The sequence below is a fragment of the Salarias fasciatus genome, chromosome 7 (genome assembly GCF_902148845.1).
Source record: "Salarias fasciatus chromosome 7, fSalaFa1.1, whole genome shotgun sequence".
Lineage (NCBI taxonomy): Eukaryota > Metazoa > Chordata > Actinopteri > Blenniiformes > Blenniidae > Salarias > Salarias fasciatus.
Window position 1 is genome coordinate 14,459,273 of NC_043751.1, and position 26,344 is coordinate 14,485,616.

Sequence of the window (26,344 nt, forward strand, 5' to 3'; positions counted from 1 at the left end):
TTTTGTCGCACAGCGCATTCAGCCACTGAGAATATCTGAAGGATTTCTACAGTAAGGTTAGGCTGGTTAAATCAATATGTGTTAGATGCATCAGCTTCACTTTATAAACTTGTTATGGACGAGACAGACAAGCCGTGAGCGGAGGGATGTCAGGCTGTGGGCCGGGGAGCAGCTGTCAGTTTGTCTCACTTGGCTAGTTAGCACCTATTCAAAGCTTTCGGCTTGTCTGTTTCACATGGCTGCTTAAAACAAAAGACGTCGAAAGGAGCTACAGTACCGCCGTTCGCTATATATTTTTGTTTCTCTCCAACATCCCTGAACACTTCATTTTTTTGTGGTGTCTTAAAATAAGTGCATTCATCTGTGGAGAGGCGGGACACAGCGGTAGACACATCCAAGTTCCCTATACAGTCAAAAAGTGTCACTTTTCTTACACAGTATTGAATATTTTACCCACAAGAGCAAGTCAGGACACAACAGTACAATGCAGCAAAGTGTAAAAAGAAAACAGTTTTCCAAAGTATGCTTTATTGGCAGATCATTTTGCTCTATCTGATCAGAAAACAGTAAGATATATTCTGCTGCAGATTTATTTTCAAGAGAGAGGAGTAACTCGGATTTCATATTTCTGTTGTTATTTGGTTGCTGTGTTTTGATTTTCTTTACGGCAGTCATTATTTCTATTGTTAGTTCATCAGAGATTTTTCTCTGCCATTGATTATCAAAGGCAGATTGTTTCTGGCATATTTTTACACATATTTCAAATATGCTGTTGCATCGATAGCAACCACTGAGAAGTCGATATGAATTTCTATATCAGGATTTAGAACAACATTTTTTTTAATGTAAAACTAAATTCTCTGTTCACACAATATCTGTATTTAACTGTGTTATAGAAGATGTTGTTATGACTACATCCAGCTACAGGTTTGTAGCAATAAAATGGTTGGTTCAGTATTCCATCTTTAGAATATACAGCATTAAAATGGGTCTGCTGATGTGTCAATAAGTGCATGAGGGCGAAAGGCTATCTTTAAGCATTTGTTTGTTGGTGATAATTAGTACACACTAAAAGCTCAGCACAGGCCTCCACTGCATTAGCTGGTAAAATACGTAAATGTCGAGAGTGGTCAACAATAATGACAATAACGACGACGACATCAGGCACAAACTCAATGCAAGTTCCGTGAAGACAAACTTGACAAGTACATTTATGAAAATAATTAGAAATATCAAAGCGAGCCAGATGAGTCACACACACGCTGACACACTGTTCTCATCTTCAAAATATTAGCACAACTGTCTAAGCAGTTACACAACAGCGTCTGATGGCTGGAGGGGGGAACGTCGTGCCGTGTCTCTGCCTCACTGAAGATCATAAGATCAGCAGTGGTAATAAAAGTGTATGACTGCATGCTCAGAGTGTGTTTTTGCTGCGGCGGTGGTGTGTTTGCGCTGTGAGGGTGGATGCAGCCGTACGTGGAGGATTGTGATGCAGTGCGGTGGGTAACCCTCCCACACTCCAATCCTTAAAGGATTCTGGTTTATATTTGGAGCTGTTGCAAAGATTGCTGGCATTATGAAGAAGTGACCTGATTTGATTCATATCTCATTAATCCCCCTTCCTCTCTCTCTCTCTGTCTCTCTCATGCACGCCGTCCTTCCTCCGTCACCGACATCCACCGCTCTGCCATCTCTCGGCGTCATTTTGGCCTCAGGTCTGCCGGTGTGCCAGATGAAGGGACCATCAGTCACTCTTCATTGAAAAGTTTGTATTCAGCAGGCACTCGAGCATCGGTGAAAACCTTCGCACTGTCGCCCTTTAAAAAACCGCCGTAGACGTGCTCGTGACAGAGAAAAAAAACATGCTTGTTGACCACAGAAGGAGAGCAGAAGAAACTCCCTCCTTACCTTGTGCCAAGCACACGGCGTCACCAGACCTATTTTAGGAGACTTTAGCCCAACTTGAATTTCCTGTAGCCCTGCTGAATAATTCACCGGCTGATTTATAATGCAAAAAATACGATACGGAATTACAGTAGTGGTGAAAAGAAGCAGAGCCCAGTGGAAACTGCTGTACGGCGCAGTGTGCGCTCTCGCAGACTCGGTGTGATTTCTCTAAAATACACATAAAAGATAAATAATGTTACCAACAGAAACCAAACATCACATGCAAAATGATGATTATGCTATTAGGGTCAGAGTTTCCAGAAAGCAGTGGAATAAAGATATAAAACCGGCTGGTTTGGTATAAATAAACACTTTCAGGTGTATTGCACTCGGTTGTTTGATGTTGGATGTGATGCAAGTGTCAGATAACAGTCGTAATGTTTGATACAAGATCAGTAACCCAACGTTTTTTCTTTACGGCGTGCGGCTTACATCAGGAGAAAGGAACGTTATCGTATGGTGACTCACAACTGAAATTTAAAAAAAAAAAAGCTCATAAATACCAGTGATTGGCGAGATTTCAGCACAAATAATGTGGACATTGTTGCTGAAGGAGTGTGTGTGGTTTGTGCTGTTGGACGGTGTGAAGACCGGATTAGATTAAAGATGCTTTTTGAATGCCAAACAGGGCGCAGCACTATCAGCCAGGGATCTATTGTATTTATGAGGACATATTGATTCGTCGTGTCATTCAAAATGATGAGTTTCTTCTGTCTGAGGCTTTTCCAGTTGGTCACTGTTGAGCGGTCTGACGAGGAATCACCACGACTGACAGGTTGTTTCGATACAAACGATCACTGAAACACAAATGATATTAAAATCATTGACAGAGAAAAGTCGTTCAAATTTCATGTTTGAATTAAATGTGCTTCCACATCCTCTTAGAGACCGGAGTTTTATTACATGTCACAGTCAGCTGCCTTCTCTTACATTTCACTCGTCTCAAAAGTAGTATTTACACGCTTCTATTTTTTTCCCCTCTCTGAAAAAAGTGAGTCTTCGCTGTGAGCAGGTTAAACTCCCGAACAGCTCTCCTCCTTTCTGCTCTTTCAACGAGTGCAATTCATCATCTGCAGTTACTTCAGAATTCAGCAAACAAAAACCAAACTGAAGCTCACAAAACCCACATTTTACAGTCTTTACCCCGGCTACCTGTTAGCTTTTTTTTATTGATTTAAACTTCTATTATCAGTTTACAAAGCACTACATGGTCTGTAATGGTTGTGCTTTATGAACCCGGACGGCTCCTCAGACACTCCTTGATTTCAGGGATTCCTAAAAGCAGATTTTACACGTTTGGTGAAGCCGCTGTTAAACACTATACTCAGTCTGAGGCAAACTGATTATGGATATATTTTTATGCAGAGCCCGTCGCCACAGTCTGGCTTTTCTGCAGCGCTTTCTAATTTATAATCTCAGAATTGTACACCTGTTGTTTTCCTAAATACACCAATTTGCTTTCTTTTAATTAACATTGCCTGTTTTCATTCAAAATTATCCCCTCACTTTTTCAAGGTTCTTTTTATTTGCTATATTTTAGAGACACTTGTACTTATATTTTACTCTTCCTTTTCATGGATTTCATTTCAGTGAGTTCTGCTGTTAACCTGGGTCACAGTTAGATTTCACCATGAGACAAACGCACAGCTGGCAGTTCATAATCTGTGAGGACAAAAGTTTTTTTTGGGGAAAAAAAAAAGGCTCTTTTCTTAATCTCATTTTCCTTATCTCTTTTGGTCTGATTCCATCACTGCACTATGTAAATCCAATTTCGCAGCTTTCATTGTCAGTGTGCAAACATATTGTTTGGTTTCGTAAATCAGCGTCGTCCCTGCCGCTGCCACAGTTCGGATTCTGTTCTGCTGAGTCATTGTTTATCTCTCTTCAAGGTTTGATCTCTTGAAGAGGAGGATGAGTTGATAGTGGATTGGGACACGCAGGATAAGAACGATATTTATACCTTTTCACTCCGGAGAGCCAAATGTATGACCACAACCTGCAGCACAGGAAGAGCTATTAAAGAGTAAATATTCCAAAGAAAGCTTTATTAACTGCAATTTATTATTCATTCAATCAGAATCATATTGTTGAAGCGATTAAACATGAAGTTATGGAAATACTCCAAAAATTTTGTAGACTTTTTTTGTTATTGTTGTCTGAAAGCAGCAGATAAGATATTAGATTTTTTTTGACGGATACATCAAAAAAAAAACATCAAAGTCAAGAAAATTCTACAATTTTTGAAAACAGCAAAAATGGACAGAGGAAACAAAAGACTAAAATGGAGGGTGTGCTTTTTCTACATTGTATTGTATTCACATTCAAAAATTCAGAATTAAAATTGAATCAGTACTGAATAAATAAATCTTGTTCAGGGTTTGTTAACATAAAAATGTGGTGGGGCTAAAACGAAGCTTAATTGAATCAACAGAAAACTCAGCAAAGTATTGAATTGGAATAAGATTAGCCCTCAAGGGACCAAACTATTGTAGTAACTAATATGAGGAGTGGGGTCATTTATGACCCTACTGACTTTATATTGGAGTACTTATATATAAATAATTTTTTAGGATTTATCTTAGAAAGTTATCTTTCTTTGAATAAAATGTGTTTTACAACCTGGTAGGATAATTATAGCATCAAAATATAGAAGAACCGCTGATGAGCAAATATGGAAATACTTTAACACAAATGTCAATGAGCCCATCAGTCAGACCTTTGAGAGAATCATGTTTCTGTTAACAAAATAATTGTATATGATAAAGAAATAGTAATAAAAAGCCATTTTCATCCTCACTCTGGTCATCAAGGATCATTCCCAATGCTTGTGCAGCTGTAAATCTTGCTCTTCTAGGTCTGTTGGCCGTGCTTCCTGCAAACAGTAAAATCCTATGATTGCAGTTGGCAAATTACAAAAAGCTATAACGTTGAAAATCTCACAAGTTTGGATTTTATTTGTCACATGAATCGGCCGATTCTTGTAAAATTCTGTGAACAAATGGAGGACAAACAGATTGACAAGTTCATGGTAGAAGGCTTTTTTCTGATTAAAATGAGAAAAAAGGTGCATAAATGACCCCACTCGGTCACTTGAAGGTTAAATAAAATGATATTGTAACCGGTTGTAGGTTGTAGGTTGTAGGTTTGTTTCTGATCTGTTCTTTGTTTTAGAAAAGGATTGATTTGATTGGATAATGACTACCTCTCGCTGTCTGAGCTGCAGTTTTGGCTCCACCTGGCGCGTCACACTGGTCCGAGAAGGAAACCGTGAGGGTTTTCTGACTGCAAAGGGCAGATCGCTGAATTAGAACTTAGGTGTTTAATTCATCATCAGCAATTTTATATTGTGAAGTTTCACATGAAAAATGTTTTGGTTGAAGTTAGGGCTGCTCTTTTCTCTAACATGCTCCATAGCGTGGTTTGAGTGACAACAGTAGAACAGTAGTCATATAATTGATGGAATTTCACCTTGTAAAATAATTGTTCATGTCTGATCGTATATGTTTATGAAAATGTTCCCCTTCATTTTTTTAATACTTTTCCGGGTTTTAATTCCTTTTTAATTCCCCTGTCATATTTGCATGGTCTCCCCTGCATGAAAACACACTGTTTCGTCACCCCCGGGCTCCGGCTGCTCGGAATTTGAATTTTGTAATTGAAGAATTAATGGAGTCAGTAATCAAGCAATTAATCAGTAGTTACAGTAATAGCCTGCTCCTTAAGTGAAGAGCTTTCTGTTGCAGATTATGCTGTGTGCGGAACACTGAGCAGAAAACACTGTGATCCGACGGCAACGTTCGCGTTAAAGCAGCTGTGGTTTAAGAAGGCAGGAATATCCCAATTTCTGGAAAAGAAAAAAAAATATATGTGTGTCAGCGTTATGTGATGTATTATTTTTCAAGTATCTCTCATAGTTGTTTGAACTGTGTTTGTTTGTGTGCGCGTGTGTCAGTTTGGAGTGTGTTTGCTCTGGTCTCTTTAAAGCAAACCCCTCATCTTTAAAGTTGAATATTTAATTTCGTGAATGTGCTTTTTAAAAGCTCTCCTCACTGAGAGTTGACTCATTGTCAATACAAATAAAGTTATGTTTGTAATTAGAGTCTTTAAATATCGCAAGTGTTTCTTTTAATTCATTAAACTCTTCCCCAAAGAACTCTTGTGTCTTTGAGCTGATGCGATTACACTGTTTAGAAGTTTAAACAGATTTGAGAGGTAGCGATCCCCTGATGACTGTTTTTAAGATTTGATGTATTTGTTTGAGGCTGCAGGGCGGTGCAGCAACCTGTGGTTTAATTCCTGCCTTTCTCGGTAGAGTTTGCATGTTTTCACTGAGCTTTGGTGCGCTTCACAACCTTAACACAGATAAAGTCTGAGCTCAAAATGAACAGACTGGTTGGAGCGCTGTGTATTTTAACAGTACACTCTTTTTGATTGATATTTATCGTGTAACACCAGCAGACGTAACTCCACCGCCTTCTGTTTGGAGTGTACTTCTTTCTCACCATGTTCACATTGATTTTTTTTCTGAATGTGCTCCACTTTCCTCCTACATCCAGAGAAACATTCAGGTCAGGTAGATTAGAGACTCTATAAATGTTGTGTGAGGCATGACTCACGTTCGACCTGCCCATAGGGCCCTGCTGTATTTTACATAGAGTATAAAGTAAGCAACAACCACACAGTTATGTTAAAAATGAAATATGCAAGGAATTAATTCTGGCAACTGCATGATAAGCAAATATTGTTATACGATATAATGATGATATTGTTTCTGCATAACTTAACAGATGCTTATGTATACAGCAAGCAGTGTGTGTGTGTGTGATAAATGATTAAGAACAGTTTCTGCTCTCTGCATTTTATTAGTAACTTGTTAAAATCATGCAGACACCTCATACCTAAACAAGCTAATCTAATTAGCATGTTAGTTACCTCTTAACAGATTCATTTTCCAGGGGAATTACAGCTTTGGTTATTTATTACTTTCATCTACTGACACATTTCCCTCAACCACATTTGGTTTCGGGTGAGTTAAACCATTTGCTCAGTTGTGTTTATAGTTAATGACCGATCATTGATTAAGTGTGTAAAGATCTAATTATGGGGCGCCTTTCAAATTCAGTTCAGATTCAGTAATGAATCACGTTACGGATCCAGCTGTTAGCGGCAAAATGCTTTGAGGTTGGAAAAGTCTGACAATGCAATGGTTCAAACGGCAGTGAGGGACTGCAGCCTGGTTCCAGATGTGGCTTATATCATGGAGAGACCATTATTAACATCTTAATCCAAATGTAATTTCAACAACATGGAACTGCAATGGCAGAAATGCAATGTCATTATTGCAGCATTTAAAAAAAAATCTGTAAGAAGTTGCTTCTGGAAAATGTATATTTAAAGATTTAAGGCTTAATGCATAGAATTTATTAGTTTAGAAATACATTATTTGTAGTTCATCAGCGCATGCTGTTATTATTATGACCACGATATCATTTCCGTCTTTTTCCATCCGGCTTGTCATTTCCACCGGTGTGTGAGTGGTGTACGCTGCAGCATTTGAAACCATCCCAACCGATTAAAATAAAACATGATGACTCAAATTATGACTCAAAACCATCTTTTTTTTTCATTGAACCTTCAGAAAATAGGACTTTGATTTCAACCATTTCCTAGCTGTAACAAGGACGATTGCACAAACTCTGTATTATCCTCTAAAAATGAACCAAAATCAAACATTTCACTGAACTTTTTGTCTTATCAGATATCTGTTATTGGAAGTAATCCGTATTGTTTACGCCTGTGATGTATACTGTATGAAAAGCAACTGTTTTTCATTGAGCAGCAACAGAGACGACGCTTGCAACAACAACTTTGAGGAATAAATAGGAGCATTAGAAGTTAACATCCAGCTGTCACGGCACCATCTTTCTTTCATACATACATTCCCAACATAAAAAATGTATTGTTTGTGTTACCACATTTTCCAGCATTATTCATAAAGAGCCGCACGAGCAAATTCCCTGCTCCCATTTTGGCTTACTTGTTTGACATTCCAGTCGCCTCCATGCCTTTGAGGAACTGTGAGTTGTAATCAGACGTTTCCAGATATCTCAACTCGATTGAAGGACTGGTGGGTGGCAAGCTTCCTTATTATTTATGTCCCCTCAGTCTCAAATATAAATCACACAACACAGCAGTCAGAGCCGCTTTTCTTCCCTCCGTTTCCTCCTTCCGCAGAGATACAGCACAGATGTCTGCAGTTTTATTGTGATTTTGTTTTACGTGACGGAGAGCGCGAGGACAGTGCGCTCGAAAACAAAAATGGTTGCGAGGCTCTCGATCATGCTTTGGTTTATGTGTGGGTGTGAGTCGGAAACCTTCAAATCTGACCATTTTTCTCTTTCGCTCTTGTTACATTGTTTGTTCCTTTGTTTTTTTTTTTTTTCTTTTTCGAGTATTGAAATGTAAATTAATGGAAGTCACACACAGAGTTCTGCTCGATTCGACTAACAATCCTTTTTCTTGTCTCTCTCTTTTGTTTCATTGCAGTGGGCCCGAATCCTCTTTCCAAAGAGTGGAAGACCAGTCAGTGAATTATGAATGTTAAACAAGATGACCTCCTCTCAGCAGCAGCAGACGATGCGAGGTCCTAGGTGGAACCGGGCCTTGTCCGACCCTTTGTTTGTGCTGCTCCTGGCCCTCCAGCTGCTGGTGGTGGCCGGACTGGTCCGTGCTCAGACGTGTCCCTCGGTCTGCTCCTGCAGCAACCAGTTCAGCAAAGTCATCTGCACCCGCAGAGGCCTGCGGGATGTTCCCGATGGCATTTCTACCAACACGCGCTACCTGAATCTGCAAGAAAATCTCATTCAGGTCATAAAGGTGGACAGCTTTAAGCACCTCAGACATCTGGAGATTTTGCAGCTGAGCAAAAACCACATACGCAAAATTGAGCTCGGCGCTTTCAATGGACTCGCCAGCCTCAATACCTTGGAGCTTTTTGATAACCGGCTCACCACCATCCCAAACGGGGCATTTGAGTACCTGTCCAAACTAAAGGAGCTTTGGCTGAGGAATAACCCCATAGAGAGTATTCCCTCTTATGCTTTCAACAGAGTGCCCTCATTACGACGGTTGGACCTCGGGGAGCTCAAGCGGCTCTCCTACATATCTGACGGGGCTTTCGAAGGGCTGAGCAATCTACGCTACTTAAATCTGGGAATGTGCAATCTGAAAGAAATTCCCAATCTTATTCCCCTGGTGAAGCTGGATGAACTTGAGATGTCAGGAAACCAGTTATCCGTCATCCGGCCAGGTTCATTTAAAGGGCTCATCCACCTGCAGAAGCTGTGGATGATGCATGCTCAGATCCAGACCATAGAGAGGAACTCTTTCGATGACCTGCAGTCACTAGTGGAGCTCAATTTAGCCCACAATAACCTTACCCTTTTGCCCCATGATCTCTTCACCCCTTTACATCACCTGGAAAGAGTGCACTTGCACCACAACCCATGGAATTGCAACTGTGACATCCTGTGGCTCAGCTGGTGGCTAAAGGAGATGGTACCAGCGAACACCAGCTGCTGTGCCCGCTGCAGCTCACCCACGGCTCACAAGGGACGGTACATCGGTGAGCTGGACCAGAATTACTTTCACTGTTATGCTCCTGTTATTGTGGAGCCGCCAGCAGACCTAAATGTGACAGAGGGAAGCGCTGCAGAGTTGAAATGTAGAGCCAGCTCCTTGACCTCGGTAAGCTGGATCACGCCCAACGGTTCCATCATGACACACGGCGCATACAAGGTCAGAATCTCCGTGCTGAATGACGGCACACTGAACTTCACCAACGTTACCATGCAGGACACTGGCATATACACGTGCATGGTGAGTAATTCTGCAGGTAACACGACGGCATCTGCCACACTCAACGTGTCCTCGACAGAGAACAGTAGCTTCAGCTACTTCACCACAGTGACAGTGGAGACAATAGAAACGCCACATAATGAAGGCTTCACCACGACTGTGCACCAGAAGGTGGGCCCGACTCCCTCCGCCGGCACGTGGGAGTTCGTTTCATCCACCTCTACGACCACGACGACCGTCCGGACCCCGCCGTCGACCCGCGCCACGGAGAAGACGTACACCATCCCCGTCACAGAGACGGGAGTGGACGGCTCCCTCAACGGCTTGGACGAAGTCATGAAGACGACCAAGATCATTATCGGCTGCTTCGTCGCAATCACGCTCATGGCAGCCGTCATGCTGATCATCTTCTACAAGATGCGCAAGCAGCACCACCAGCAGAACCACCACGCGCCCACGCGCACCATCGAGATCATCAACGTGGACGAGGACTGCGTAACGGGAGGCCCGGGCATGGAGGGCCACCTGACTCTGCCTCCTCTCGAGCACGAGCACCTCAACCACTACAACGCCTACAAGGCCGCGTACAACCATGCCTCCACTATCAACTCCATACACAGCTCAGCGCACGAACCTTTGTTAATCCGGGCCAGCTCGAAAGACAATGTACAAGAGACCCAAATCTAATAATTTTTGCGAGACATTACAGATGGAATTACTTCGAGGCATTACTGACAGGACTTTCCTGACAAGAGGATGCAAGGACTGTGGCTCAAACACGGAGGAACAGACTCATGTGTTTGACAAATCAGTGGCTGGTGATGTTATTTCAATGACTTTGGGATTTAGAGTATGTCTACTGTTTCAAAAAGTGTCTTTACAAAACAGAAGTTATTTATTTAAGAAAAAATATTGTGGTTAAATCAAGAAAAAACTGTATTCTGCAATTATTTTTTCAGCACTTATTTCATGTGTTGTTTTATTTTTGCTTTTTAATTCCTCTCATATCACAGCATTGGTTTAGTAATATGTTTTAAAACTGTCAGCAGAGAAAATTCCTGAAGCAAATTATTGTTCCAATTTCATTCTTGTTTTTATTTTTAGGGAGAGGGGTATTGCTGCAAATTTGTGAGGAGGCAAGATAGTAACCTAGTTTTCTGGATGTATCAAAGAACTCTAGAGCACATAAATGATTTTCCCGAGCTGTGGATTAAATGATGAAATCTTTTTTGTGACCGTCTGTAACTGAGACGCTCATTATTTTACAGTGAGTGGCAGAACTTCCAACGATCGAATCTGATTACAACTCACTGCTTAATTATATTTGCCACTTCCATAGGCTCTCTCTATTCTGTCATCACTAGACTGGGGATATTAAGAAATTGCAAGCTGCCTTTTTCATTGGTTAAAGCTGAGGCTTACAGACAGAACAACATTCTGTGTTCAGTGAAATTACATTGATCAATAATTCAATGCACCTAATGTATATGCAGTGTATTGTTATCCCAATCGGAGCTCATTCTGAATATTGTATAAAAGATCTCATTGATTTCTTTGGGAGAGATTTAAACTCAGAGTTTGTTTGAGAGTGTTAGCATTATTTCATTCTGTAGAAACAACGTAATTTGGCCTGAATTTTAAAGGCAACACGTCCGCGTAAATGTAGTTGTTTAATTCTGACGAAACTTCACTGCCTCCAAAGGCTTCCAGTGCTTCATGGCCTCACCTTTACCTTTCTGCGCTTTGTAGTGTTGCATATGGAGATGATTGCTTTGAAGCCACCTTTTTCATGCTGGGATCCCTTACCTCATCTGCAGTACTGCGGCGGTACTGTCAGAAACAGACCGATGAGCTAAAGAAAGAGCTTAAACCCTTTATACAGCTGTCTGAGCACATTGCCTGTCATCTGTGCACCACATTTCCACATGGGCAGTAGCTGGCAGCCCCGGATTCACACCCTGCCCCTGCCAACCACAGGACTTGGCCCTGAGTGGCAAGGCTTATGCTGCAAGAGGCTTTAGGGGTGAATGTGTGGGATCGGGCATCAACCAGATGTTTGGGTTACACCTGCCTGTTCCTCTTCCTCCAAGCAGCAACATCATTTCCATTTTAATTGATGTGCCCCTGGGCTTTGGGTGGACACGGCTCTGCAGGCGTCCATACCTTGGAAACCGTTTCAAAGCCTGCACTGAGGGAAGTGGTGCCAGGCACTGTAAATGCATTGGTTAAACAGACATTTGGCAGATGGCCCGAGATTTATATTTAGCATGTAAGTGCAGTTTTTGCTCAACGGTAAAAAATAAAAAGGTCAGGCGACTGTCACGCCTAACTCAGTTTTGAGGTTTTATTACATTAAGGTTTTACAGTAAGAATTTTTATATGGTAGCCTCACACAAACTACTGCTACTGATATTTTTGCCTTTGTTTTCCATGAAGATTTCATAAATACACATGTCAACCATAACATTATGACCACTGACCGGTGAGGAGAGTAGCATCCTTTATCTTTTTGTCACGGCACCTGTCTGTGGATGGGATATGTTTGGATCGAAGCAAACTTGTTGACACGTGGGGAAAATGGGGGAATCCGAACATTTGAGGGTCAGATTGTGTGGGTCACAGCTGGCTTAGAGCATCCAGTTGTGGTTTTTACAAATACAGTATGTTTGAATTATCAACTAGACTTCAGATAAATCTGCAGAGAAGTCTTAAACTCATCGGTGGTCTGTTCAGTTGAACAAATAATACAGGCAATACTGTATTTGTTAATTCTAATGTTCTATGTAAAATCCTGTCATGTTAAAGTCTCCTGATCTTCAACTGGTTCAACCATGCAAGCTGTACCTTCTTCACTCAAAGTCAATATAGAGAACAGCAGAGTATAAATTGACTGGAGTTTATTGACACTTATTCAGGAGAAAACTCACTAAATGTCAACTGCAAGTATTTTACAGCCACTATTAATAATTTAAGTGGATGTTCTCAACTCAAATGGGATTATTATGTCCACACAAAAATGAAATGCTCCCCGTAATTTTATGTTTTACCATTTTTCAAATTCAGCATATGAGATAAAGTGCCGGTTTGCATCGGAAGGTAATTAAACTGAATGAATGTAAACAAGATAATAATAACAATGCAGAGACCTACTATTACCTGGGGTGTGTGTCTGTGATCTCTTGCATCGGCTGTTTATGTGAATATTCATTGGCTACAATTTGTGAGGTTACTGCAGCAAATTACCCCTTCACTTAGATATTTTCCAAATACAGAGGAAATGTTATAATATTAGTTCTGCGGGAAATGGCATAATTTTATTTAATTATCACATTTATGTCTCTGCCAAATAAAAAAAAAATATATATATATATATACAAATGGATGCTGGAACAGAAATTATTAATGGGAACTTTGATACATTTGGGAAGCAAATGCAGGTAGCTGTTGTTATATTTAATCAGTCAGAAGGCCCACTGTATGTTTTTATACAATCTGATGATCGAGGTAGTTCTGATTTATTCTGTAAATTTAAGTTCAACTCAATACTTTAGCTGTTCAGAGTGAATGTGCTGCACTCAGATATGGGGAATAGATTTTCTAAATAAAATGAGGTCCCGGGGTAATAATCCAGACTGAATGCTGTAATTGATTGCCCTATGTGATGCTTTTTTCTTTTTCTTTTTCTTTTTTCACTACCCGAACACTCTTTATCCCATTATTGCACTTGTGTTAAGTCACATTTGTAAACCACAGAATGACTCGAGCGTGTCTCATTTTGCTGTGCTCAGTTGGAGGTGGTGGGACGGAGATCACACTTTCACTCAGCTTTTGTTCCGAATTGTGACTTTTTTTTTTTTTTTTTTGTTTCGTTGGAGTTACACCATCTGAAAGTTTCATTGGTAAATTTGTTGCATTTTAGTCAAGCTGTCTCATGTATGTAAGCTATCTAAGTATTTTGGTCAATATTCCTTTTCACATTACTTTCTCTTTTCTTTCTGAGAGGGAATGCTGTTCTAGTGGTAGATTTATATAAAAAGACATTTTGAAAATAAAATCAAAAAAAAGAATTTTTTTTAACATTTTTGATTTTACATGTGCCAACAACCTGTTCTAAAAGTGAAAAGAAGAGAAACATGCTGTAAAAGAATAAGAGATTGATTTTCATGTAAGCATTCTTTCATGACCTTTAAAAAATATGGAGATGATTATAGAGACCAGAGTTTGTAGTTCATACACAAAATATGGTTAAAATAAACTATTGTTGTTTTTTCTGTATTGTCCAATTCTTGCTTTCATGTGTTATCCGCAAGATTATCGAATTACACGAACACTTCAAGTGCACAATTATGCAAATAGTGAATGAACCAATCACAGAGCAGTGATCAATACATGTTGGAAGTGTGATTAGCCGCTGAAGTCCAAACTGAGCATGAGAATGGAGGACAACGGCGACTTAAGTGACTTCAAATGTGGCTGGTTGGCTGTTGGGGCCAGATGGCTTTGTCTGAACATTTCGAGCGCTGTTCTTCTGGGAGTTTCTCCAGAGCGGCAGTTCTCAACATGAAAAAATGCCTTGTTGATGCCAGTGGTCAGAAGAGAATGACCAGACTGGTTCAAGATGACAGAAAGGCAACAATAACTCAAATAATCGGCCATTATACACACAGAGGGAAGCATCTCTGACCGCAAAATGCATTGGAGCCGATGGGCTACAACTTATCCGATGCCAGTCCTGTCAGACAAGAACGGCTCTCTGAGGCTACATCTTGCACAGACCCGCCAATACTGGACAGTGCAAGACATTTTCTTGTCTTATTAATCTTGACTTTTTGCCACGTTCAGATGGGAGGGTGAGAATTTGCGATGTGGTTGATGTTTCTAGCACCTTCTTGAGTTCATGCCACACAGAATTAAGGCTGTTCTGATGACAAAAAGTGGTCCAGTCCAGTACTTACTCAGTACAAGAAAGGTGTAGCGGTGGCCTGGAGAAGCAGATTTGCGTTTCTCGGTTCACAGATGTCCGTTTTTCAGGTTTCCAGTGTGTCTTCCTGGGTAGTACTATTTCTAGTTTCCCTTCATCGACCCAGCAATCTATCTTGACACCAATTTGGACAACTACCATTGTCATTATATTTCTCCCAAAAGAGATCAATCAATAACATATACAAAAAAAATAATAAATAAAAAAGAAATACATATTTACAGCGTCTGAGCAGCTATTTTCCCTGTTAGAATAATAACTGTCACCATCTACTAAATTATTGTCATTAATGTGTGTTTAAAAGCTAATGGAAAACTAATGATACAATATATTTAAAGACAACACATTTTAGGTTCTCATGTCAAGTATTTACTACAAGACAAATAGGATGCTCGTGTTTCTCACAGCACTTTCTACATTATTGCTATTCACAAGCTATTGTTTCACTTGATAATTAGACGAATAATAGAATTCTGAGCATCCTTTGATGAACTCATTTAACAAATCAAAAGCTATGCGCAAATATTTACTCTGTAGTGGGAGGAGTGGCAAGTAAACGAAGTATCTGCGCGGCTATACTGTAGCTCAGGGAGTCAGCGGATCCATCAGTGCATGGTGAGATAGCTTTCCTTACTATGTGAATTTTGTCCACTGGCAGAGGACATCCTGGATGTTGACTTCTGACTCCAGTAGGTGGAGTTATGTCACCATTTGCCTTACATATGCGAACAGCTGCCGCTCAATTTGGCTGACGGCGTTTGAACATGCTTCAAGTCACTGATGTGCTGATGTCGACCTACAGATTTACCACTTGATTAAAAGATATAAACATACACACAGTATGTAAACAAATGATGTCAGGACATGTGCAAAATGTGTGATCTTTCAAATACATCATCCACCCATCCATCCATCCATCCATCCATCTGTCTTCCTTATGCAACACAGGGTGATGGGGCACCAGGGTTGAACCCAGCTAAAGCAGGGTATACGCCCCTGGACAGGCCGCCTGTGCATCACAGCTCTGAGGAAATTCAGGTAGGTCTCTTTTCTTCTGATCCCTTTTTGAGGGTTTGACGCACAACTCTTTGAACCTTGCACCATAGACTTGATGGCCACTGCTCATTCCACTGGATGAATTGTTTCTACCAAGAGAAAATCTATGGTCTGGACAGCATCTAAACTGTGTGTAAAAGTAAATATCTCCCATGTGTTGCGAGAATTTCTGACATTAAAGCTAAAACCTGGAAAATATGCTTCAGAAATGAATTTAAACTATACTTGATGAGAAATATATCAACTGCAGGACACATAAACAAACAGGTACAATGGAAAACAACAATCTTTCCACTTCTGTATCAAAATACTCAAGACAAAAATATTTCTTTAACTTAATTTAAAAGTTGCTTCATGTCACAGATTCTCCGTAAACTCATGCAAACTTGTTCCTACTTTTAAGTCAGCAGCTCTTCAACAAGTTGCATCCTCCCTATGGAAACAGTGCGAATGCAGACTGGTCTGTTCTTTGAAGTGTCTGACAGGTTGGTTTTCATAATAGTTGCCTGTTCAAAACACAGCCCAGGGCCTGTTCCACTAGTTCTTCACTAATGCACCATTAAACTCCTCATTTTCTTATTTATTCTGCTCCTCAGGCTCGGATAATTTAATGGATGCTTAATGCCAGTGCTTCATTTAGTATGCCAGTGTTTTTTAATGTAATATTTTAGTTCAGATGCAAGACTGTAGAATATGTCACTTGAAAAAAAAACTACGTTTCACATGAGCAAACAATTGTGTTTGTTCATAAAGTAATATCCAGCCACAGCATGCCTTAGTTGAAAATAAACCTTGGAATAAAAAAATGGAAGACAGAAGGTAAAATTGAAGAAAAATAAAAGGAAACCATAAAACTGACTAAAATTGGAGAGGGATGTGATTAATTAATGATTTTAGAACCACTAATTTCTGAAGTGTATTAAATTCCAGATGTGTGTATTGTCAAACTGCTGGAAAAAGTCAGGGATATTGATATCATGGATGGAGAAATATTCAGCGAAAACTTATAACAGAATAATCTGTGGTGTTGTAGCATTGCTCATTCATTCACCATAACCCTCTGCACTGTAAAAAAAAGTACCCCCTATCTACTCAATAAAATTAAGGCAACACATTACAAGCAATATTATTAATTAAATTCAACTATGTTTGATATTGAGTAAATTTAAGTGAAATAAGGCGTTTCATAATTACACATTTAAAATGAGTAAATTCTGATTCAAAACATAAGTGAATTAACTGATAACTAAACTAAAATATTAATTTGAATTGAAATAAGCTGAAACTTAGAAATTATTTAGCAGTATTTATGAAAATTAATTTAATTCTACACTTCAATGATATACAGTTTAGTAATAATCATCTAAATTAATCAATGAATTTATTTAATTATTCATTCATTCATTATCTGCCACTTCTTCCCTTTCGGGGTCGCGGGTGGCTGGAGCCGATCCCAGCTGCTGTGGGCGAAGGCGGTGTATGCCCTGGACAGGTCGCCAGTCTGTCACAGGGCTGACACATATATACGCAGACATACAACCATTCACTCACACATTCATACCTAGGAGCAATTTAGGGTGACCAATTAATCCGAAATGCATGTTTTTGGACATGGAGTACTCGGAGAGAACCCACGCACACACGGGGAGAACATGCAAACTCCACACAGAAAAGCCTGAACCCCGGCTGGTATTTGAACCCAGGACCTACTTGCTGTGAGGCAGGAGCGCTAACCACTGCACGACCGTGTGGCCCCCGTTAATTATGTCAATTAAATCTTATTTTTAATTAATCGCAAATTCAACCATTAATGTAGAACTCTTGACTTTATTTTAAATGCCGCCAGCATCCTAAAATTGAAACAGTACAATGAATGCTTGACCACAGTATAGTGCAAATGATACAACCCAACATTTGAATACCTAAGCTGACACATCCTTGGTTTTCTGTCCATTATTTTTTAAAAGGCAGTAGTTAAATGATGGGTAAAATAAATATACAGAAATCATCCAATGAAATGAAAGTGTAATAAAGTGCATGGAGACCATATCAATAATAAAAATCAAGAAAATAAAACACTCCACATTAAGCAAAACGTATGAACACACTACTTTTTCTTCCACGCAGGTATCGTCAGTCAGTGTAATCTGTAGATATTGACAAATGCAGCATGTAAAAAAAAGCTGAAAAAGAGGGGGTGGGGTCCTGAATTAAACTGTAGGGTAACACCATAACAATGTGTACTTCAGAGCAAAAGTCTGATCCCAAAGTGTGTTAAATGCTTTGAACCTGCTATACTTAAAGCATAGGTTCGGTTTAAACAGTTTTCACGTTGTTTATAGAATGAAGTACAACAATATACTCACCCAGAAGGCTTTTCTGATCCAAACAGTGCTTCAGGAGAAAGTTAGATCCAAAATTGAGCGGCGCACATCCCTATACTGTTAGCAGATGGGGCATGTGTATATCCACTCCTAAAACGGCTTTAATCGTCCAAAAACTCATTAGTCTCAACAATATTTCATCACGGTCCACTCAGCCTCTCCTCCACCACAGCCCGGTGTCGCCAGATATGTCATATATGCAGATATATGTTCGATTTGAATGTACTACTTGGCGTTCACGCATATCTAGACACCTACATCTACGTAGCAGGGATCAGAAACATGCGTTCGAATCGGCAGTCGAAAAAACACACACAACAACACTGCAGCTTCCATAGGTCCTGCTTATGTCACACTACCGCCTAGACATATAGACATAGATATCTAGATATAGGTGTCTAGATACGCGAGGACGCCAAGTAATACATTCAAATCGAACATATATCTGCATATATGACAATCTCGCGACACCGGGCTGAAAAAAAAATAAAAACTTAAAAGAAAAGAAAGACAAGACAACCTATACCTTCAGCTTCATCTCTCAACATTTCACTCGGTGAAAGTTATTTACACAATTTTAATGTATTAACAATAGCCTATTAAAGAAGCATAGGAAAGGTAACCGCAGAAAACTGTAACCTATCTGCAACCTAAATATTATTTCGATACTTTTTACATGAGAAAATAATGTACATTTCTACAACTTAGTTAATAATTGTCATATTGCAGAGAAATATGGAAAAAGCTGGAGACTTACCATGCAAGCCTTCAAGTGTCTTGTAGGCGGGCAGCATTCAAAAGACAACTTCCTGCTTCAACAGGAAGTGGTTCTCAATTAAAAACTGTTCAAAAACATTAAGTTGGATTCATTGATTTATCTCTGTGTTTGGAATCACATAAACAAAATGCTTGTTTTTTGTCTAACTAAAATAAGTAGATATTTATCCTAACATTTTTATGTTTTTTTTAATCAAATGATTATGACAAAAGCAAGAGCATAATAATATTGATTATCATTTCCCTATTAAATTGATTATAATTTACATGGCCATAGATTCATTTATTACAGTGTGCAGTGCGACTCGCCCCTGGTTTGGACGTAAAACAGAACCGATCCCTGCTGACTTCGGGCCACAGAGACATATAGGGGCGATTTAGGGCTGCTAACCTGAAAAGCAATGTTTTAAAGTGTTGGAGAAAACTAATGCAGACAGGGTGACATGCAAACTCCACAGAAAGGTCGTCTGTCAGGATTCAAAATGGGAAAAGTCTAAGAGGCATGAGCTGATTCGTAACTACCGGTCCATTGAGCGGACACTCCTTGCCACACCCAGAGAATCCAGATTAAAGAGTCACAGAAGTCAGTGCACCTTGCTGGATGCTCTTTCTGCTGCAACCAGGATTTCAACCTGACCAAACAAAGTATCTCTTGGTTAAGATTGTCTTATACAATGATTTTTTTTAAATTATATTAGCCTGTTTGCATTTTACAGTTTTTCACAATTGCTAAGACACATTTCTTGAAACCTCCATCCATTTTCTCAAAACCTTAAACACAAATCCAAAAATCCACACTACATTCACAAAAACCTCAGACATTTCTGTCAAAATCGAATTATCACCTCAAAACCAGTTCTCTTGTGATCAAAACCACACTATGTGTTCAGATCTTACACACAGCAGGTAAAAACATGTTCACTTCAGATCATTCATTAGACACTACATGAAATAACTGAGGACACAGCAAGCAGTCCACACTCTAACCTGCTGGGTTATTTTCCCAACACATTTCCTGGGTAGCCCTAGATTTTGTGCAAATTTGGTCACTTTTACCCCAAATTAGATGAATTGTGTCGACCCAGCAGAGTGAATTGATGATTTGAACAAAATCACCATTTTGAACACTCCTGCAGCTCCTTGTCCTTCTTGCATCTGGAGACTTCTAACAACATACGCAACAGAAAACTGGAGTCCTGTGTTCTCACAGAGGATTATTGAAATGGCTAAGAAGGAAAAGACATATGAGACATCCCTCCCCCTATGCATGTGTGGCTGTGGCTCAGTTGGCAGAGTGGTTGTCTTGTAGTTGTGAGGTTGTTAGTTCAAATCTTTTCCTCTACATGTCAATGAACTGCACTGAACCCCAGCTGGCTTCCAGTGGAGGGTTTGACAGCCTTGCATGGCAGAGGGCACGTGTTTCTGAATTCTAAGGGTTTACATTTTCACAGTAAAGTAAATCTAAAGTAAATCTTGACCCAGCATCAGGGTCAACTCTTCAACCCAAATGGCTGGGTAGAAATAACCCAGCATTGGCTCGGTCCCTTTTGGGCCCAGCGCTGGGTCAGCAATTCCACCCAATGTGGGTTATTTTTACAGTAACCAGCCGTTTTCAGAGTGTGTAGTGCACAGAAAATTTTTATTTTACATATTGAAAATGCATTTAGGAAAAAAAAAAAGCATCTAAGTCAAAGTGATATCTAAATTCACAGTCATAACAAAAAATAAATACATAACAAAAGCAGACTACTGCATGGTCATGGTCATGGAGATTCAGTCTCCAGCATCTTGTCTTTGTGCACACTTGCTCTGATCACATCATTAGAAACGTGTGTGTTCAGTTTTGAGTTGTTGTGTGTAAAAGATGACAGCTGTGTTGGAGTTGTGTTCACATTTTGCTGCCAGTGAGTACAATTTAGCAAAAATGTTGTGAAATGTGTTTAGTGACTGAGAATGTGTCTAAGGTTTTGCAAAAAAGAGCAGATGGGTTTTGAAAATTGAGCATAGGACCTGAACAGTGTTTAAGTTTTTGCCAAAAGAGTGTTTGATTCGAAAAATGAGTTTAGGCCACTGAGAGTTTGGTTCAGGCAATGGGGTTTAGTGTTTTAGCAATTGTGAAAAACTGTAAGCACTGCTGACCCTGACTGCCCAGAAAAAAAAAAAAAGACACATAAAAGTTTTTTTTTTCTTACATGTTTCTTGTGTGAAGTTACCAGTGATTGACTTTAGCCCTTGAGGAGGATTAAAGCAGTAGTTATTAAAGTGAGGGGTGCACCTCCTCTTGGAGCAGCAGAAAACTGTGGCGAGCACCAGTGCAGAGGGAAAAAGATAGCTGCATTCATCTGGTTTGCTGAATTTAGAAATGCTTTGGATTTTTTTTTTTTTTTTTTAAGTATCTACGGCAAGACATGACATCATGTCTGGAGAGAGAGATGACACTTAAAATAAGGCCATGTGATACTTGTTATGAAGTGCGTGCTAATCATTACTGTATAAATTACAACAAGCTTCATTCATTTGATGGTGTGCCTTTATTGTTGTTGTTTTTTTTAACCCTGAGACCATCAGCTGCCAGATGTGAAAACAGCGCTTCTTTTGAGGTTAGAGGCTGCCCATTTCCTTCAGATGCCACGTCGTGTCAGCAGACAAGACATCAGACGAGTTGAAGATGTGATCATACAGCTCAACTGACCGTTGGCTGAAGAATTCACAGCATGAACACTTGCCATTATCACCACTTTAAATCATATTCTGGAATAATTTTTTTTAAAAATTCAGTTTGATTCCCATCATAAACATTTACAAGGTTTTGCCAGGATATGCAAAAAATCAGTAAGCAAACGCAGATGATTCTGTGAAATAATTTCCCACGGCACTGGTTGGATTACTGGTTGGCTTGTGGGCTACTCAGTGAGCTGCTTTGGCAGAGCTCATCCAGACCTCTGAACTCTGAGTAATATTCATCAGACTGAAGATCCGATCCTTTGAACGGAGAGCTGGCTCGGAAGCTCCTCCACAGCTTGCATGGGGCTTGAACACCAGTCGGAGCACTTTGGGATTCATGGTCTCGTTCAAGGACTCTTTGACACTTAGACAAGGCAAGAAAGTTGATCGAAACATCAACATTAGGATTAGGGAAAAGCGTCATTGCATCATTTAGCTGCATTTTATATTTTGTATTAATTATATCTACAAACATACCAACATTGGTATTTGCCTTCTCTTTAGACTGTATATGGTGGAACTATAGAGGGTAGAAATACTCAGATTTGTCTTTCTTGTCCTCCTACTTCCTCCAGATCATCCTGGGGGTACCCCAGATATTCCTCTGCTATCCAATAGAGATAATATCTCTGGCGCTTCCTGGACTGACCTTGGGGTCCAGCTGCAGCGCCTGGCATACCGTCAAGAGGACAGCTTCAAGAGGCCGAGTGATCAGAGGCCTGAACCACCTCAGCTGGCTTCTCTCTGTGCCGGAATCTACCGACTGTTTTCAGCTCCTCCTGGACGGAGGAATGCTGAAAACTACTCGCCCTGTCATGTATTGCATTTCATGTAGTGTGATCTTTCTGCGACATTCAAAAAAAATTCAGAAAATTCTAATAATGTGCAATACCTCCAAAATGGCCCATGGCCATTTAATACAGGGTGCAAGAGCCATTTGGACTAAACAAGCGACTTGATATTACAGTTTTACCACAGGGATGTCAGTCTAAGGTCTCAATCTTTAATTAATTATGTCTCACCTATACGTGCTGAGCATATAGTCATGTCTTTCTGATAGTATGCAACAATCAAGTCATCCTCATCACTGTTCAAGGAGTTAATTTAACTGCATTTAACAGGAATGAGTAAAGAAACGTCAAGTTAAAGTTTAAAATGTTGCCTAACATCTTTCATCTGCCTCAAGCCGTACCATCTGCACCAGCCTCTATTCTTAAATTCTGAGTGTTTGTGATGTTCAAAATCATATTAATTTATGCATTAAGAATGTTCTCATGACTAAAATATGAAGCTTTTTCATGAATGTGAAATTGCCCACTTGCTCAATAAATCTCTGAGTAACGCAGTGGGCTGACCGCAGAACGCTTAAAATTACAGTTAGATACACCTCCGTCAAACCTCCGTCCTGGGGTCAAGAGAATTTTGCTTTCAAAAGCTGCCTTGGAATTTGCATGAAATCCTCTGTTAGGAAATCAGCTGAGAACTATTTAAGAGGAGGCACGAAAATGCAAAACGTGCAATTTAATGGGTTTTATCAAAGTCAACCTGCACCAGCAAAAAGCAAAAATAACAAGAAAAATTCAAAAGCAAAGAAATCAGGTGTGAACTAGGAATGTTTCGATAAGAGTTTTTGGGCCCCAATACCGGTATCAGTTTTTTTTCAGATTTGAGTATCCCAATTCTTTCCTGATCCAATACTTACATTGTTACTTACATTGAACTGGAATCTCTCTCTCTTTTTTTTTTTTTTTTTGACGTGAGATTCTAAAAAACGTAGTTATGCGCTTGTCGTCTCTCCAAGTAAATGTCTGTGTATTCATCACTGCAACTGTTAAAGAATATTGCTCTCTGTGCATGTTTCCGGTTTATTTATAAAAACAACCAACTCAGTTTCTATCATAAAAATGATCCCCATCAACCTTTATTTAAAAAAAAAAAGTCCGAAAAAAACAATAATCTAATATGATATTGTTTACCATGTTTTTACTTTGCAGCAATGCAGCAAAGCAGCCACTCCGCTGCATTTCGCCTGCGGAGATGTGGGTGACCAGCCGTATAAATAGAGCCATTCACTGCCTTCGGTCGGCCGCAGCCTCTCCTAAGCGCTCACATATGTGCACATGTACACTCAACAAATGTACTGTAATAATGGTCAGGCTTCTTTCTGTGTGGGTGATAACTGGAGGCGGAGTCGGCTGCTGCAGTGAACTGTGTCTGTGTTCCCGTGGAAACTGTGATAGCGGGATGCACTGACTGAACGACCCTGTTTAGCATCCTCAGACCCAGCCGTGCGCGGACCCTGTTCTCGTCAGTTTGCATTTCTTGTATTACTTAACATTGACTCAATGAATTAAACATTTATGTGAATCGGACCTTAAAAAACATTCAAAAATATGTTTGTGCAAAATATTAAATGATAAAATCAGGTGTCCTTCCTTATTAGCTGGGATTGTCTCCAGCGTCTTGCTAGCCTAATTTGGATAAATCAGTGGATGGATGGATGAGTGTTTTGATTAAAATTCATTCAGATGCCTTTATGCGATTTTAGGACTCTTGTTTGTAATTTGGATATAGGATTAGGAGGACAGAGGAATCTAGCAGAGACAAAGGCTCCCAACATCCCTTGCTTTACAGGAAGTGATTGAATAAGTTAAAGAATAACATGAACTAGCAACAACAAAACAGTGTTCAGTTTTGATCAGCATCAAAACATACACTATACTTTTCTCTAAATAATTTATCTGGTACACTGCAAATTATTTCTTTTGTTTAACCAAGAGAAAATCATGCCTGAAACTAGTCATAAACAGCCAAACTTACCATCTGTGAATCCTAAACAAACCATCATGTGGCTCAACAAGCCGCCTCTTTCATATCAGTGGGTCGAAGGTGACATTCTGAAAATCTTCCGCAAATATTGACATCCTGACTTCCGTCCAATCAAAAGTATAAATTATAGAAGGCGAGCAGCTGCATAGCAAGGAGACATTATCCATTGAAGTTATTGAACAATGGATTATGCCACACTTGGCACTCCATATGGTGTTGGCCCTGGTCCCTGTGACCTCCGGCGTCGGAGGACCTGGGGGTGCTGGTATCGTATGAGCCAAACCCCAAAATAACCAGTCACGTTGTAAACAGAGAAGCAGCGAGCAAGAGTTATGCACATTCGATAATGATTCATGACATTTACAAGTGGATAATGTAGTCAATATTGTGTTCCGTTTATTGCTCCTATGTTTGGGTGGTAGGTAAATGCACAGTTGCATGTCATCTGCATAGCAGTGAAAATCAATTTCACCGTCCCAGTGAGGGAGCATCCACTAATTAGGTGATTAGACATTTGCAGGTGGCATCTTTACCCGGCGATGTACAGTTCGCGTAGTAACAAACCATTGAAAATCTTTTCATCTACACCAATTGCTGTTAATTTTCCCAACAGAAATTCAAATAGGAGATCTTATTTAAACTTTTGGAAGGTTCACAGACATCTACAATCTTTCCTCTAAAGGTTTGAGCGATTGCGTGGAGGTTTGAAAATAGCGATTACACCCAGGTCTCCTATTATGTATATATATATGTATATATCCTTCTATGATAACTGAGGAGCATATATCCACAATATTGCTATTAATATTTCTTTTAAATTGATCTAAATCATGAAAGTAAATCTAAAAGGTCAGTTTTATGTATTTATTTGTTTGAGGGAGGATGAAGGTGTGAGGCCTCTCCGTCAGGGCTGTGACTGAATAAAGGAGAGACCTTGAGTCAGCAAGAGTGATTTAGTGCTAATCGGTCACTGAAAGAAAGAATGACCAATAAAATAAAATAGAAATCATGGGTTTCTTCCTGATGGATGTTAAAGATAGTGAAGTAGAACTAAATCAGATTCTTATTCTTTCAGATATCCAGCTGACCTTATATATAGCACGCTGCTTTGCTGCGTAGGCATCACTCTTGGCCTGGAGGCTTTTACAACGCTGAAAAAAAAGCATCTTTTTTTTTTTTTTTTGCACATTTATTATAACTACCAACAACTTGATGACTTTACAAGAAAATGTTATACTTTCAGTTAAAGTAATTCCATGAGAAGTGATTAATGAGCCATACATTCTCAGCCTTGTTCTTCTGGTAAAGCCTGTAACACAAACATATTAGAGAGCATGTGAACAAAGCTCAGACATTAGCATCATGTTATATGAGTTATGAGGCCAGTGTATTGAATATTGATATTGAGCAGGGTTGTTCCAGCTACTTTCAAGCAGCAGGAAGACCAATTATTTTGACTGATAACCTGCTGTGTTGTTATCAATACATGACATACAGGATGTGTTTCTAATTTTATTATATATGGATTTATTGATTTACAAAGTTTTTTTCTTCTTTCTATATCCTGTAAGCGCTGAAATATTAGATTCGAGCACTTTACGAGACAGTTGTTTGGTTGTAAATATGCCATTAAGTACATTTCACTGATGATATGAAATCATTTGTGATCTAAAAAAAAAACTGATTTCATATTCCTGTGCATCGGGAAGCTTTAAACTCAGTGGGCTGGGTTTAGCAATCAAATGAGGCAGCTTGATAAAACACACCGCAGTGTTTATTAGCAGAC

At 39.6% G+C, this 26,344-nt stretch overlaps 1 protein-coding gene across 2 annotated transcripts in view; it reads left to right on the plus strand.

Annotated features, from left to right (window-relative positions):
* Positions 1–25,440, plus strand: part of LOC115392568 (leucine-rich repeat-containing protein 4C-like) — a 65,684-nt gene extending 40,244 nt beyond the window's left edge. The window contains exons 3-4 of one of the 2 annotated variants that reach the window (XR_003931861.1): positions 8,497–10,897; positions 25,413–25,440. Coding sequence is in view for 1 of the 2 variants with exons in the window: in XM_030097267.1 (XP_029953127.1) it covers positions 8,548–10,494 (1,947 nt within the window). In the remaining variant the exon portion in view is untranslated. Of the gene's footprint in view, positions 1–8,496; positions 11,330–25,412 lie in introns of those variants that run through there. The other variant, XM_030097267.1, reaches the window with a different exon arrangement.
* The last annotated feature ends 904 nt before the right edge of the window (positions 25,441–26,344 follow it).